Genomic DNA, 15,950 nt, shown 5'->3' with positions numbered 1-15,950 from the left:
ATTAGAAAAACTGGCGTCAAAGGTAAATATAACTAACATCTTCATGGTATTGGATGATACAAATACTCGACGTACAATCTTACTAGGCCTGCTCTGTCCCATTTTTCTCTTCAACGATCCAAAATATACATATTTCACGCATACATGAGACGTTAGAAACAAATAAGTCTGAAGTAATTTGGCTCATCTATAGTGATTTAAACGGCAGGTCTGAATTTTTTCAAAAGCAAAAGATCTTACAATCTCTCGAGTTGTTTCCAATTCTGTATAAAATCAGGTATTGTTCCATTGAAGTTGTTATCGTTTATTCTACTGCATTGGACAATCAAATTGTATCAGGTGACACGGAAGCAGGTTTTTAGACATTAAAAAACAAACACACAGAAAACACTTACAAGTCTGTCAAATTTCTTAGCCCAGAAAATGTCATCAGTAAGTTTCCAGTCAAACGATTGGAGGACAACGTCCTGCAATTCCAATGCCAAAGCAATGAACCATCAATTTTCACCTATCGTTCATCCTTCAAAAAGTGTTAACAGTGTACCAAAAAATATATAAAGAACCAAATTTGTCTAAAAGGAAAATTGCATTACATAGTTCCCAAGTTGATTAAACTCCCAAGCTCAGGGGGAACAACTCCGCAGAATTGATTTGCTTCAAGATGCCTGATTGTCAAAAAATAAAAAGAACATTGAGATTGGAAAGAGCAAGCCAGAATCACTTTCATTGACTGCGAGAAAGTCCAAATTGGAGGGAAAAAAAGGGTTTCACAATGGATGCAAATAGAAAAGCTTCTGCAGCTTTTGAAGTAATAGCAGAATGTAATCCAGGGAGACGGGGATGGAGACCCTGCCAATCTTAGTTACAATAAGTCCATGATCAAAAAATAATTACTGAGAAAAACGAAACATCTAAGCTTACAGTTGTGTAAGAGTAGTAATATTTCCCAACTCCTTTGGAATCTCCCCTGACAAGCGATTCACAAGAAGAGAGCTGCATAGAATTTCTATTTCATTTACAACAAGAAGTACGAAATCAAAATACAACCACAAAAATTGACAAGAGCTCACGTTGAAGTTAACTGCGTTGCACCTATTGATACACAAAATCAGTGAGGACTTTGGTACAACAGAAAATGTTAAGTTTGTGACCTTCGCTAGATTGCTCTGGTCACTAGTGTGGATAAGTATGTAAATGGATAGAGACAGAGAAGCAAACACAAGATGTACGTGGTTAACTCAGATTGGTTACGTCCACGGAGTAGAGGAGTTCTCATTAATTGTGAAGGGTTTACACAAGTACATAGGTTCAAGCTCTCATTTTGTGAGTACTAGTGAATGAATTAGTACAAATGACATTAGGAAATATTGTGAGAGAATGATCTCTATTTATAGAAGAGAGTTTCTAGTTTCATTCTAACATTGACACGTGTCGTGTTGTGATTGGCTTCTGATATTGACACGTGTCGCATTATGATTGGCTTTTGATGTCAACATGTGTCGCGCTGTGATTGGTCTCTTGGTTGAAGGGAAACTCTTCTGGGTCCTTGACGGTATAATGTTAACCGGTGCTCAGTAGTTTCGGGATTGGTCAAGTATGGTACAAACAGTGCTCCCCTAAGCTCTCAAGTGAAGGAAGCTCCACGGATGGGGACTTGCAAGATCCAAGCCATTGAGTAATCACGAAACTTTTAAGTACCGAAGTGTGGTATCATTTTCACTTGCCTTATCTGTCTCATATGTAGATGTGGCATCTTCTCTGGAAGTACTTTTCCTTCATCCAGGGGTGGTATCTTTAACCGATGAAGATGCACAAGGTAATGTATCAATTTCACTTGAAGCTTACTTGTAGTTTCGGGCTTGGTCAAGTGCGATACAAACCCTATAGTAGGAGTCCCCTAAGTCACCGAGTTAGGAGATTTACTGAAGGAGGTAACAGACAAGGTAAGCAATCAGACTTCCAAGCAAGCAACCTGGATCAGAGGTTTGACTTCAGCTTCCGGTTGATTGTTCTCCTTCTCCTTGTGTCGTAAACAGCAACAAGGATAAGGAGAAGCAAATGGAGAAGAGATGATATGAGATACTTTTGCTTTTGAAGAAGTAACTTTCCACATGCTTATTCTTGAACTGGGCTGGAAGGTTTTCTGGTTTCCTCCAAAGTATAAGGCCGACTCAAGAATTTAGGGTCAAAACAAGTCCATCAAATCTAGAGTACGTTTGACCCGTATGATATAGGATACTTTTGCTATTGACAAAGTAGTGGATGTATCGGCACGTGTTTTGTTACGCTTGTCTCCACATGTTTCATTGTATCTTTCTCACTTGCCCTATTTGTTCTTCAGGCATATGTGGTATCTTCTCTGGAAGCATAAGATGTTGAAGATGAGTACTCGAGAGCAATGTCAGGTAAGTAATCAGGCAAGGGGTTCCAGGCAGTCAGTTCCTGACTGGAAGCTTGATTCCAAGTGCTGACTGATTGCTCTCTTTCTTTTTGTCTTGCAGGTAAGAACAATGCCAAAGGAAAAGACAGGGAAAAATCATGATATGACATACTCTTGCTTTTAACCCTGATGATATGAGATACTCTTGCTCTGGTGTGGCTTGTTTGCAGAGGTATTATCGGGAGGAAAAGAAGCTGAGTATTTCGAGAGACTCTGCTGAGAGTGCCCTCTCGGATGTGAAGAAAAGTTGAGCATTTTTTTTATTTGCAGGTCTGCCTGGCTGTGGAGGATGGAGGTCGACATATATAGGAGTCTCCCTAACAACAAGTAGTAGTGCTATTCCTTTACCCTTCTTGGTCATAGCAATGTAGTGGGAGCTGCAAGTTTCACGTGTTTTAACTTTGTCAGGGCACTTTGAAAAAGTGGTCTGTGGTATCTGGAAAGCTGATGTTGCGTGTGAAGATTTCAGACAAGCTTTATCCAAGGAAATCTGGCTCTCGAAGTACGGAGAGCGGTGCATCTTTGGTTTTCGAACAAGCAATCTTGTCGGGGATCTGGCTCTCGAGATTCAGAGAACGGTGCCTCTTCGATTTTTGAGAAAGCAATATTGTTGGGTGTCTGACTCTTGAGATTCGGAGAGTAGTGTCTCTTCGATTTTTGAGAAAGTAATCCTGTTGGGAGTCTAGCTCTCGAGATTTGGATACCGGTGCCTCTTCGATTTTTGAGCACGTAATCCTGTTGGGAGTCTGGTTCTCGAGATTCGGAGAGCGGTGCCTCTTTGATTTTTGAGCACGAAATCCTATTAGGAGTCTGGCTCTCGAGATTCGTAAAGCGGTGCCTCTTCGATTTTTGAGAAAGCAATCTTGTTGGGAGTCTGACTCTTGATATTCGGAGAGCAGTGTCTCTTCGATTTTTGAGAAAGTAATCCTGTTGGGAGTCTGGCTCTCGAGATTCGGAGGGCGGTGCCTCTTCGATTTTTTAGCACGTAATCCTATTGGGAGTCTGGCTCTCGAGATTCAGAGAGCGATGCTTTTTCAATTTTTTAGCAAGCAATCTTGTTGGGAGTATTTTCTCGAATGTGAGTAAAGGTTGGGCATTTTTGCCAGTCTGTCTTGTCACAGATCACAGAGGTTGACACATATTGGGACTTTCTAGTTATCAAGCAGTGGTACTGTTCCTTTAGCCTTGTGGGTAATAGTAGGGTAGCTGGACCTTCAAAATTTATGAGTCTAAACTTTGTCAAAGATCTTTGACAAAGTTATATGTGGTACCCGAGAAGCTGATGTTGAGTGTGGAAAGTGGTGCCTCTTCGGAATCCGAAGAGTAGTGCCTCTTCGATTTTTGAACCAACGGCCATGTTGCCCTTTCTTTTATAAGGGCACCCATTGTGTGCAAGAAGTACATTCAGAGAGTTATTGTTTGTAGGAATTTTCCTCTTACTTCAGAGATTTATTGCACCTTATTTCTCCTTCATCATTTTTGAGAATGTCTGGCTCATCCGACCGTCGTTTTGACTTGAACTTTGGTGAAGAGGCAGTCATGCCTTCTCAAGACAACATATGGTGCCCATCCTTCCTATCCCCTACTGGTCCTCTTACCGTTGGGGACTCTGTGATGAAGAATGATATGACCGCTACGGTGGTGGCCAAGAACCTTCTCACTCCTAAAGATAACAGACTACTTTCCAAACGGTCTGATGAGTTGGCTGTTAAGGATTCTCTGGCTCTTAGTGTTCAGTGTGCATGTTCTGTGTCTAATATGGCCCAACACCTGTTTGCTCAAACCTGCCAAGTTGAATCATTGGCAGCTGAAGTGATAAGTCTCAAACAGGAGATCAGAGGGCTCAAGCATGAGAATAAACAGTTGCACAGGCTCGCACATGACTATGCTACAAACATGAAGAGGAAACTCGACCCGCTGCAAGAATCTGATGGTCAGATTTTATTTGATCATCAGAGGTTTATGGGTTTGTTCCAAAGGCATTTATTACCTTCGTCTTCTGGGGCTGTACCGCGTAATGAAGCTCCAAATGATCAACCTTCGGTGCCTCATATTTCTGGGGTTCTGCCTAGCACTAAGGCTCTGAATAATCACCTTCTGGTGCCTCCTCTTTCTGGGGCTCTGCCGACTGCTGAGACTTCTCATGAGCAACCTTTGTGAAGGCTCCCTATTGTTTGTTTATTTTGATTAATGTATATGTACATATTTGTAACTTATCGGAGATATCAATAAACAAGCTTTGCTTCATTTCAACGTATTGTGTTAAATACACCAAGGTCTTCTTCACTAAGTTCTTTGAATTTTTCCTTTTGTTGAAGCTTGTATGTTGAAGCTTTGTGAGTGAAGCATGTAGGGTGAGGTAGTGCTACCTTAATTTCTCGAGTGAGGAAAACTTCTCGTTTGGAGACGTGAAAAATCTAAGTCACTGAGTGGTCGTGAGACTTCCGAGTATCAAGGTGCAGTAGCATATGGTAAGAGACCCCCAAGTCTCTGGTCGAGGGAGTTGACGAATGACGCATTTCCTTTCTAAGTGGTAGCCCAAAACTCCTTCATATATATTTGTTATGAAAGTTGTTAGGCCCAAAGAATAGGAGACCTAGGTAATTTTTTTTTCGAATTTTTTTTCTTTCGATTTTTCGAATTTTTGAATTTTCAAATTTCCAAAAAAAAAAAAATATATATATATATATATATTAAAGCTTTGTAGGTGAAGCTTTGGTGTTGAAGCTTTGTAGGTGAAGCTTTGAGGTTGAAGTTTTGTTGGGTACAATGAATTGATTTTGCTTCACACTATCTTGATCAAGATAGTGTGAAGCTTTTGTAGGTGAAGCTTTTCTGGGTGAAGCTTTTGTGGTGGGTGAAGCTTTTGTTGGTGAAGCTTTTATGGGTGAAGCTTTCGTGGTGGGGAAAGCTTTTGTGGGTGAAGCTTTTGTGGGTGAAGCTTTTGTGGGTGAAGCTTTTGTTGGTGAAGATTTTGTGGGTGAAGATTTTGTAGGTGAAGCTATTGTGGGTGAAGCTTTTGTAGATGAAGCTTTGGAATTGAAGCTTTTGTTGGGTACCATGAATTGATTTTGCTTCACACTATATTGATCAAGATAATGTGAAGCTTTTTAGAATTTGTAGTTGTCCTCCATTGATGAAGCTTTTGCACGAATTGATTTTGCTTGACACTATCTTGAAGCTTTTGAGAATTTGTAGTTGTCTTCCATTGATGAAGCTTTGTTGAATTTCCCATTTTTTTTGGAAAGTAGAATTTGAAAATGTGGGAGATACAACATATACAAATTTTGCTTCCACACTGTTGAGCAAGAGATTGTGATGCAAGCCACACCTTGTAGTAGTCGAAGGTTTGGATGATCCATATAAATTGAATTTGCTTCGAACAGTCTTGAATTTACTTCAAAAGTTTGAAAATTGTAGTTGCCCTCCATTGATGAAGCTTTTGTTGGCACCATAAATTGGTTTTGCTTCACACTGTCTTGATCAAGAGTGTGTGAAGCTTTTGAGAATTGTGGTTGCCCGCCATTGATGAAGCTTTTGTTGGCACCATAAATTGGTTTTGCTTCACACTGTCTTGATCAAGAGTGTGTGAAGCTTTTGAGAATTGTGGTTGCCCTTCGTTGATGAAGCTTTTGTTGGCACCATAAATTGCTTTTGCTTCACACTGTCTTGATCAAGAGTGTGTGAAGCTTTTGAGAATTGTGGTTGAACTCTTTTGATGAAGCTCTTGTTGGAACCATAAATTCGTTTTGCTTCACACTATCTTGATTAAGAGTGTGAAGCTTTTGAGAATTATGTTGCCCTCCATTGATGAAGCTCTTGTTGGCACCATAAATTGGTTTTGCTTCACACTGTCTTGATCAAGAGTGTGTGAAGCTTTTGAGAATTGTGGTTGAATTCCTTTGATGAAGCTCTTGTTGGCACCATAAATTGGTTTTGCTTCACACTGTCTTGATCAAGAGTGTGTGAAGCTTTCTACGAGTTGTAGTGTTTGTATTGTTACAGAGGGGAAATGTTTGAAGCAGATGCAAGAGGGCTGAATAGCTTGATCTTCGTATGCCATGCACTGAAGTTTTTGTTGGCTTGCAATAAGACTTTGTTGGTGACTATAACTCTTGTTGGGCATAAGTGCTCCTCTAGTTGAGTTGTCAAGCTTGAAGATTTTTGATTATTTGTGAATGCTAGGAGTTCATATGTACAAGTTGTACCACTCGTCTTCTAGTAAGTGGAATGAATGGTGAGTTGCTTTCATCACTTGGTTGGTGGTACGAAGGTGAGTTCCTTCATAACCTTTCATCACATTTCATCACTTAGTTGGTGGCACGAGGATGAGTTCCTTCTTCCCCTGGTTGGTGGCATGAATGGCAAGTTGCCAAATGATATTAGAGTACGGGTTGTACATTTCATCACCAGGTTGGTGGCATGAAGGAGAGTACATGTTGTACATTTCATCACCTGGTTGGTGGCATGAAGATGAGTTCCTTCTTCACCTGGTTGGTGGCATGAGTGGCAAATTGCCAAATGATATTAGAGTACGGGTTGTACATTTCATCACCTGGTTGGTGGCATGAAGATGAGTTCCTTCTTCACATTTCATCAATTGGTTGGTGAGAATAAGGGCAAGGTATCTAGGCACGTTGTAGCAAGTGTCGAATGACACAAAGTATGTTGAACCCCTTCAAAGCACAGTTGGCTTATGTATGAATGTGTTGGAATGTATGATTGAACGAATATACTATGAAGCTGTTCGTTTATTTGTATAGTCTTATTGATATATACTGAGACTTTGTTTCATGTTGGAAGCATTCATGTTGAAGCTTTGAACTCGAGTGTTTCATTGCTAGGAATGAACAAGAATTATGACCGAGTTGTCTAAATCACCTCTTTATTGAATTCATGCCAAATAGTCTTCATTACATAGGATGCCGAACGGCTGAAACTTAACACTTGTACAATGTGAGTTTACTTGTAATAGTACTTTAAGTGATCAGAGTTCCATGGATGGCTAAGGGTCTTGCCATCGGAGCTTCTAAGCTTCTAGGAGCTAGGGCAACTGATGCCAACAACTTCAAACGGTCTATCCCAGTTTGGACTAAGTGTTCCTTCACTTGAGACTCTGTCGCAGAGTAATCTTTTCTTCAATACCCAGTCCCCCACTTTGAAAGAACGAGGTTTGACCCTTGAGTCATAGTAGTTGGAGATGCGTTGCTTGTAGGCAACATTCCTCAAGTGAGCCTGGTTTCTGTGTTCCTTGACTAGATCTAAGTTGAGGGTAAGTTGTTTATCATTTTCGCTTTGCACATAGTTCTGGACTCGGAACGTTGCTTGCTCAAGCTCAACTTAGACAGCTGCCTCTGTACCAAAGGCAAATGAGAATGGGGTTTCTCCTGTTGATGTCTGATAGGAAATGCAGTATGACCAAAGAACTTGGGGTACAAATTCTGGCCAACAACCTTTAGCCTTGTCTAAGCTGGTTTTCAAAGTTTGCTTAATTATTTTGTTGATGGCTTCAACTTGTCCATTAGACTGGGGATGAGCTGGGGAGGCAAAACATAAGTTGATGTTGAACTTAGAGTAGAACATCCTTAACTTATTGTTGTCAAACTGTCGCCCGTTGTCAGTGACTATCGCATTGGGAATGCCGAATCTGCAAAGGATGTTCTTCCATACGAAGTCTTCTATTTTTGCCTCAGTAATGGTTGCTAAGGGTTCTATTTCGGCCCACTTTGTGAAGTAGTCAATTGCAACGATTGTATAGCGAACCTTGCCCTTCCTTGCAGGCATTGGCCCAATCAAATCAAGTCCCCATTGGGCGAAGGGCTAATGGCTGATTATAGGAGTGAGCGACTCGGGAGGGGAGTAAGGAATAGTTATGTAGCGTTGACACTTATCACATGAGCGGGATATTCTAATGGCATCTTGGTGGAGTGTTGGCCAGTAATATCCTTGGCGAAAAGCCTTGTGTGCTAGGGATCGAGATCCAGCATGATCTCCGCAAACTTCTTCATGTATTTCCTGAAGGATAGTTTCCGCTTCTGCAGGCGTAAGGCATCTTAGGTATGGTAGGTTAAAACCCCGTTTGTAGAGTTGGTCATTAATGATCAAGTAACAGGTAGCCTTGTATCGAATCTGCTTAGCTTAGACTTTGTCATTTGGAAGGGTGCCATGAGCAAGGAATCTATAAATTGGGGTAATCCAACAATCCCCCTGTTGTAAGTTGCACACTTCTGCAGCCATGGTGCTTGGTGCTGTCAACAATTCGACCTTAATTTTTCTCCCAATCTTGTCTTTCACCGCTGAGGCGAGGCGAGCCAAAGCATTTGCATGATTATTTACCGCTCGAGAAATTTGGGTGATCTGGTAGTGGAAGTGCTTGAGCAACAATTGTGTTTGTGCCAAATATGCTGTCATGGAGCTATCCTTAGCATCAAAGTTGTTGGTGACCTGGTTAACCACCAATTGGGAGTCACTGAAGATATCAATTCGTTTAACCTCAAGGTGTTTGGCCAAACGTAAGCCTGCTATGAGGGCTTCATATTCAGCCTCATTGTTCGACGCCTTGAATTTGAAACGAAGAACATACTCCGTCACTTTGTCAGGGGTCGTAAGAACTAGTCCTGCTCCACAACCCTATTGGTTGGACGAGCCATCAACATATAGACTCCATGTTGGGGCTGTTGGTTTATTTTCTGAGCTTTAAAGGGTAATGAAACCACTTCTTTAGGCGTAGAAACAATGTCGACAGGATATGTGAAGTCGGCGATGAAGTCTGCCACTGCTTGGCCCTTCTCAACTGGCTTTGGTTGGTAGGAGATGTCAAACTCACCCAATGTTATCGCCCATTTGATCATTCACCCGGAAGTGTCAGGACTTTGGAGTATCTGTCAAAGAGGATGATTGGTAAGCACGATGATGGAGTGTGCTTGGAAGAAAGGGCGAAGTTTTCGAGCAGACATGACCAATGCTAGAGCCAATTTCTCAATGTTGGAGTATCGTGTCTCCGCATCTTGTAAGGCCTTGCTAGCGTAGTAAACAGGCCGTTCAACATTACCATCCTTTCGAATGAGAACGGAACTTTCTGCTGAAGGTGATACCGATAGATAGATAATGAGAGTGTCACCAACCTCAGGTTTGGAGAGCATAGGGGCTTTACTCATGTAGTCTTTGAGGTTCTTAAATGGCTCAGCATATTCATTAGTCCATATAATGTACTTCTTACTTCCCTTAAGTGCTTTGAAGAAAGGAGCACATCTGTTTATGGCCTTAGAGACGAGCCTAGTTAAGGCTGCCACCTTGACAGTAAGGCTTTGGATGTCTTTTGAAGTTACCGGTTCCTTCATGTCGATGATTACTTTGATCTTCTCGGGATTAGCCTCAATGCCTCATTGGCTTATCATGAAGCCTAAGAATTTTCTAGAACCTATGCCAAAGGCACATTTGTTGGGGTTCAACCTCATCGATACCCCTTCAGAATGGTGAAAGTTTTAGATAGGTTGGTGATGTATTGGTCAGCATGTTTGCTCTTGACTAGCATATCATCAAGGTAAACTTCCATGCTCTTCCCAATCTATTCGGCAAACATTGAATTGACTAGTCTCTGATAAGTTTCTCCTGCATTCTTTAGGCCGAAAGGCATGACTTTATAGCAATATAGTCCCCTGTCAGTAGTGAAGGCTGTGTGTTATTGGTCCTGAGGGTTCATGAGGATTTGGTTGTATCCTGAGTAAGTATCCATGAAACTCAAAAGTTCATACCCTACCGTAGAGTCTATAAGTCTGTCTATAAGAGGAAGAGGAAAGCTATCTTTCAGGCATCCTTTGTTTAGGTCGGTGTAATCGACACACATTCTCCACAAGAGCTTTTGGAGCAGGAGACTTTCCTTGGTCGGATTCTTCTTAACAAGGACAACATTTGCTACCCACGTTGGATAATTGACTTCGCGGACAAAGCCTATGCCTTTGAGTTTTTCAACTTTTACCTTCATTGCCTCGTATCGTTCAGCGTCATAAGATCTTCGCTTCTGTCTCATTGGCTTGGTCTTGGGGTTAATAATTAAGCAATGACAGATGATATCAGGAAAGATGCCTGGCATGTCCTCGTATGACCAGGCGAAGACTGCAGTGTTCTCTTGAAAAAAAGAAATCAATGCCAACCGAATGGGTGGTGACAAGGTGGTGCCAATCTTCACCATGCGATCCGGATAATCTTTTGAGATAGAGACGTTCTTTAACTCTTCAGCGAGTTGTGCTTGCTGGGTGAAAGAGTCATCTCGATGATCGTCGGGTTGACTGTTGCCACCGTGAAGATCCAAGTTGGCTTCGTCTGGGCTGGTTTTTAGGACTTGGTCACGTATAGAAAGGGTTTCCTTGGGCACAGGCAAGTGTTGTTGCTTGACCGAAGTGTTGTAACATGATCGTGCACTAAGTTGATCTTCTCTGATGTAACCATTGCCATAGGGGGTTGGAAATTTCATCAACAACATATGTGTGGATACCATGGCCTTGAGATCATTGATGTCTGTGCGTCCGAAGATGACATTGTATATTGTTAGGCAATCAACCATCAGGATGTTAGTGGTAATGGTAGTTGTGTAAGGGCATGTACCAATGGTGAAAGGTAAGTGTATGCTCCCCAAAGGTTGCATGATATCACCGGAGAAGCTTATCAAAGGGGAAATCGAGTGATCGAGCAAGTGTTCGGCTACATTAAGTGCCCTGAAAGCTTCAGCAAACATGATATTGATCGAAGCCTCCGTGTCTACCAGGATTCGTCGTACTTCAAAGTTGGCTATGTGAGTTTCCACAATCAGTGGGTCGTTGTGAGGGTAGATGATACCTCTTTCTTCCTTAGGGTAGAAACATATTGGATCCCAGTTAGGCTTTTGATACTTACCTTCCCTGATGTCCTCCACGTGAAACACTTGGTGTCCAGACCTTAAAGCTTGTTCACTATTTTTCATGGCCCTGTTGGAAGATTTAGATATGGGTGTGCCACCACTTATGGAATATATCACATTCATTAGGCGTTGGTTACGGTTACCTCTTGAAAGGTGAAGGAGGAATTAATCAATTTTTCTTTCACGTGCCAAAGCTTCAATATGATCACGAAGGGTGATACACTTCTCGCCGTCATGGCCGTTATGCTCGTGGTAGCAGCAAAACGTGCCCGTGTTCTTCGTGGGCTTGTAATCTGGGTGCCTCGGCTTTGGCTTCAGTATCAGGTGTGCTATGCTAGAGTAAATGGCCACGCATGTGGCATTCAAAGGTGTGTATGCCTCATACCTCAAGGTAGGGGCTGTCTTGACACGTGCTTGACCCACTGTGTTGACTGCCTAGGGTCGGGGATTATCATGGCAATACCCTAGTTATCGCGGTAGTGTCTCTTACTCCTTTTACTAAAATGAGACTGGTAAGGATGGAAATCTTCTTTTTTTCCCTGAGATTAATATGTTTGTTGACATGGCAAAGTATTAAGTAAGGCAGGGGGAGGCACCGCTGCCGTTTGGAAGGTCGAGGTCTTCTCATTTGGTTGGATCTGGCTTCCACTCCCTACTTGCTGATAAGGGGTGGTTGTGGGGGGTTTCCCTTGATATGTCTTTGCCTCGGTGGGGGCATGGTTGTAAGCATGTGCTATCACCTCAGAGTAAGTCTTCCAGGTGTTGGCATTGATCATGTACTTGAAGAAACAATCACGTAGGCCTGCCGTGAAGGCCTTGAGGGCGGTCTTGTCATCTGCCTCAGCGCAGCGACAATACTCATGGCTGAAACGACCAGCATACTCTCGTAGTGACTCGTCCGGCTTCTGGCGAATAGTGTACAAGTCATCTGCAGAATGCAAGCGATCGGTCTAGAGGATATGTTGAGAGACAAACAGTTTCCTCAGTTCCTCAAATGAGTCTACTGTCTTAGGTGGAAGACGCAATACCCGTTTAGAGCTCCGCCAGAGAGGGTGGAGGGGAAGAGAAGACAACGCTCTTCGTCGGTGTGCATTCGATATGCCATGGTGGACTCAAAAAGGTTAAAGTGTTCAATTGGGTCCTCCCTTCTAGTATAGAGTTGTAAACCAAGCTTTTGTTTTGTCTTCGCTTGAAGGGGGTGTCGAAGATCCTCCTTATGAGAGGGCCAGACCTGGGTTGGTTCCAGTCAGGTATCTCGGCCTTACGTTCGACCTTCAACTTGTTTACTTCCTCAATGAGCTGTAGGATAAGGGGGTCTTGAGTGGAGTCATGTACCACTGGGATTTTCTTTCGTAAGTCTCCATCGCCTCTTGGAAGTAGGAAAGTTTGAGCAAAGGCGTGTGATTTTTCCTTGGACTCGCCGTACTGACTTCTAGGGCGAATCTGTCGAAATACCTCAGAGTCCCCTGTACCTTCATGTTCCTCTAGGACATGTCGTTCCTTCCCTAGATTGGCAGCTGGCCTGGGTCGTGGGAAGGGACCAAGTCTTTTAGAAACCCTTGGGTCATTGATCTTTGAGCATATATGGACGGGATTCTCTCAACGATGCTTTAGGAAATCTCGGCAGTCACGATAAACGGCTTTCGATCCTTCCAACCTTTCTACAATGAGGTGTCTTCCTCCACTTCTCCTGCTTCGAGTCGAAGCAGCTGGGTTGAGAGAAGTCTCATGTTGATCAATGTTTTGATGATTAGCTTGCTCCTCATCAAGCATACCCATGTCAAATGAAGGTGACCCTCTGTGTTGGGGGGCACCCAGATGATGGTTGATGTCCACATGGGCAACAAGCTCGCGTGTTTGAGTACGCATAGTTTCGTGGAGCGTCTTAAAGAGCTTCTCATACTGCTCCTGGAGGACCTCATTCTTCATTGCTATCTTGTTGTTCTGAGCTTCTAGCTCATCGACTTTAGCTTGAAGAGCAACCCTCTTTCCTTTCTTCTTTCGTTGCTTCGCACTAGGTGCAAGAGGGGTGTCATTCTGTGTGTTGTGACTTCCTTCGCTCCCCATGTTGGAGAGGGATGCTTGGTCAAAAGAGAGTGTATGAATGGTGGAAACCAGCTTGACAAAGCTGAAGAGAGTGGGAATAAGTGTCGTTCCCACAGACGGCGCCAAATGTTGATGCACAAAATCAGTAAGGACTTTGGAACAACAGAAAATGTTAAGTTTGTGACCTTCACTAGATTGCTCCGGTCACTAGTGTGGATAAGTATGTAAATGGATTGAGACAGAAAAGCAAACACAAGATGTACGTGGTTCACCCAGATTGGCTACGTCCACGGAGTAGATGAGTTCTTATTAATTGTGAAGGGTTTACACAAGTACATAGGTTCAAGCTCTCCTTTTGTGAGTACTAGTGAATGATTTAGTACAAATGACATTAGGAAATATTGTGAGAGAATGATCTCTATTTATAGAAGAGAGTTTCTAGTTTCATTCTAACATTGACACATGTCGTGTTGTGATTGGCTTCTGATGTTGACACATGTCGTGCTATGATTGGCTTCTGATGTCGACATGTGTCGCGCTATGATTGGCCTCCTGGTTGGAGGGAAACTCTTCTGGGTCCTTGACGGTATAATGTTAACTGGTGCTCAGGAGTTTCAGGATTGGTCAAGTATGGTACAAACACACCCCATTGTTTTGGTATAGTACCATTTAGACAATTGAAAGTAAAATCACTACACAAAGAGGAAGAAAAAAAAAGTGAAGTGATACTTATACTCAGAGCATGCCAAATGGTTTTACCGATCTAGCAAAGGTGACAAGATCACATATACACGCTGCAAAACACACCTGCAAGAATTGATGTACCCCGTGTACGTCACCATCCCGCCTGGGAAGGCTGGACCGTCCCCGATGGTGGGGAGGCCGCACCTTCCACGCGGCACGGTACATTGGTGGCTAGCCAATCATCTGCTCCGACCCTGAAGCGTGGCAGACCCCTTGGTTCAAAGGATTCACAACCCCGGAAGAGGAAATCGGCACCAACTAGTGATCCTAGTTTGAATTCGAACATCGCTCACTCATCTATTCCAACACATGAGGTTATTCTAGTTACGGTGACATCTTAGACGAGACAAATCGGCCTCCTGAGAATCGTGAGATTTCAGTCTACTACGCAGTATTGGATGAGGTTTGGAATAGGAATGAGATGATTGTCGACGATGCATTTACGTACTCAGTAGCTACTGACATCATGCTTAGCGATGACATTGAATCACGTTCCGTTGATGAATGCCGACGTAGAACAAATTAGTCAAACTAGAAACAAGCAATCTAGGTCGAACTCGATTCACTTGCGAAACATAAGGTGTTTGGGCATGTAGTTCCTACTCCTCCACATGTGAAGCCCTCCACATGTGAAGCCCGTTCGCTACAAGTGGGTTTTCATGAGGAAGCATAATGAGAATAATGAAATAGTGCGATACAAAGCAGGCCTCGTAGCGCAAGGCTTCTCTCAGCGCCCTGGGAATTACGAGGAGACGTATCCCCCGGTAATGGATGTCATAACATTCCGCTACCTTATCAGTTTGGTAGTTTCTAAAAACCTGAATATGTAGCTTATGGACGTGGTAACCGCTTATCTTTATAGGGATCTAGATACAGAAATATACATGAAAGTTCCAGAAGGACTTCCAGACTGGTTCAAATAGTTCTAGACCACGGAACACTCTATCTATTAGATTGAGGATGTCACTCTACGGATTGAAACAATCCGGGCGGATGTGGTATAACCGCTTGAGTGAATATTTGACAAGTCAGGGTTATATGAACAACGAATTATGCCCATGCGTGTTCATAAAGAAGTCACATTCCGAATTTGCAATCGTTGCAGTTTATGTCGATGACATTAACCTCATTGGAACTCCCGTAGAGCTTGAGGAAATTGCCGCGCACTTGAAATCGAAATTTGAGATGAAAGATCTTGGGAAAACTTGATATTGTCTTGGCCTAGAGATCAAGCATTATTCTGATGGAATCCTAGTACATCAATTGAACTACACGCAAAAGGTAGTGCGACATTTTAATGAGGATAAAGCGAAGCCTTCGAGTACACCTATGGTCATTCGGACTCTAGATGCTAAACGAGATCCCTTCCATCCAAAGGAGGATGAGGAAGAGATTTTGGAACCCGAAGTTCCATACCTAAGTGCAATTGGGGCTTTATTGTACTTGACTCAATACATTAGACCCGACATCTCATTCGTTGTTAATCTTTTTGTTAGATACAACAATGCGCCCACACCTAGGCACTGGAATTGTGTTAAAGACATTTTTCGCTACCTCAAGGGTACGACGGATTTGGGCTTGTTCTATACCCACGAATCTTCGAGTGTTGTCAGCCTTAGCGATTCTCGGATTGATTCTTGCCTTGTTGGTTACGCAGATGCTGGATATATGTCTGATCCACATAGGGCACGTTCCCAAACGGGTTATGTCTTTACCTTTGGAAACACCACTATATCTTGGAGGTGACACGCTCCGATCCCGATGTCCTCGGGGACATCGGGATGGTCACGTGCTGGCCGACACCCAAGAGGTGACGAAAGCCAT

General features: G+C 42.8%; 1 protein-coding gene across 1 annotated transcript; it reads right to left on the bottom strand.

Annotated features, from left to right (window-relative positions):
- Window positions 1–216: 216 nt before the first annotated feature.
- On the bottom strand, window positions 217–14,224 carry LOC126622625 (probable leucine-rich repeat receptor-like serine/threonine-protein kinase At3g14840). Its single transcript, XM_050291393.1, has 5 exons — window positions 14,142–14,224; window positions 922–1,092; window positions 594–665; window positions 396–467; window positions 217–312 (listed from the first exon to the last, which is right to left on the bottom strand). Exons 1-5 carry the CDS (start codon window positions 14,222–14,224, stop codon window positions 237–239), a joined length of 474 nt encoding a protein of 157 aa, XP_050147350.1. The 3' UTR covers window positions 217–236.
- Window positions 14,225–15,950: the final 1,726 nt, after the last annotated feature.

Source organism: Malus sylvestris, chromosome 5, assembly GCF_916048215.2.
Source record: "Malus sylvestris chromosome 5, drMalSylv7.2, whole genome shotgun sequence".
In the NCBI taxonomy this organism is placed as follows: Eukaryota; Viridiplantae; Streptophyta; class Magnoliopsida; order Rosales; family Rosaceae; genus Malus; species Malus sylvestris.
This window is presented reverse-complemented; position numbering and strand designations above follow the sequence as displayed.

What these genes read in the sequence shown, in the direction of transcription:
- LOC126622625 (XM_050291393.1), bottom strand. Translation starts at nt 14,224, where the DNA reads ATGGTGACGTACACGGGGTACATCAATTCTTGCAGGTGTGTTTTGCAG. An exon ending in TTAATCAACTTGGGAACTAT is followed by an intron (nt 468 to 593) that starts GTAATGCAATTT and finishes TTGGAATTGCAG; the next exon opens with GACGTTGTCCTCCAATCGTT. An exon ending in CTAAGAAATTTGACAGACTT is followed by an intron (nt 313 to 395) that starts GTAAGTGTTTTC and finishes TGTCCAATGCAG; the next exon opens with TAGAATAAACGATAACAACT.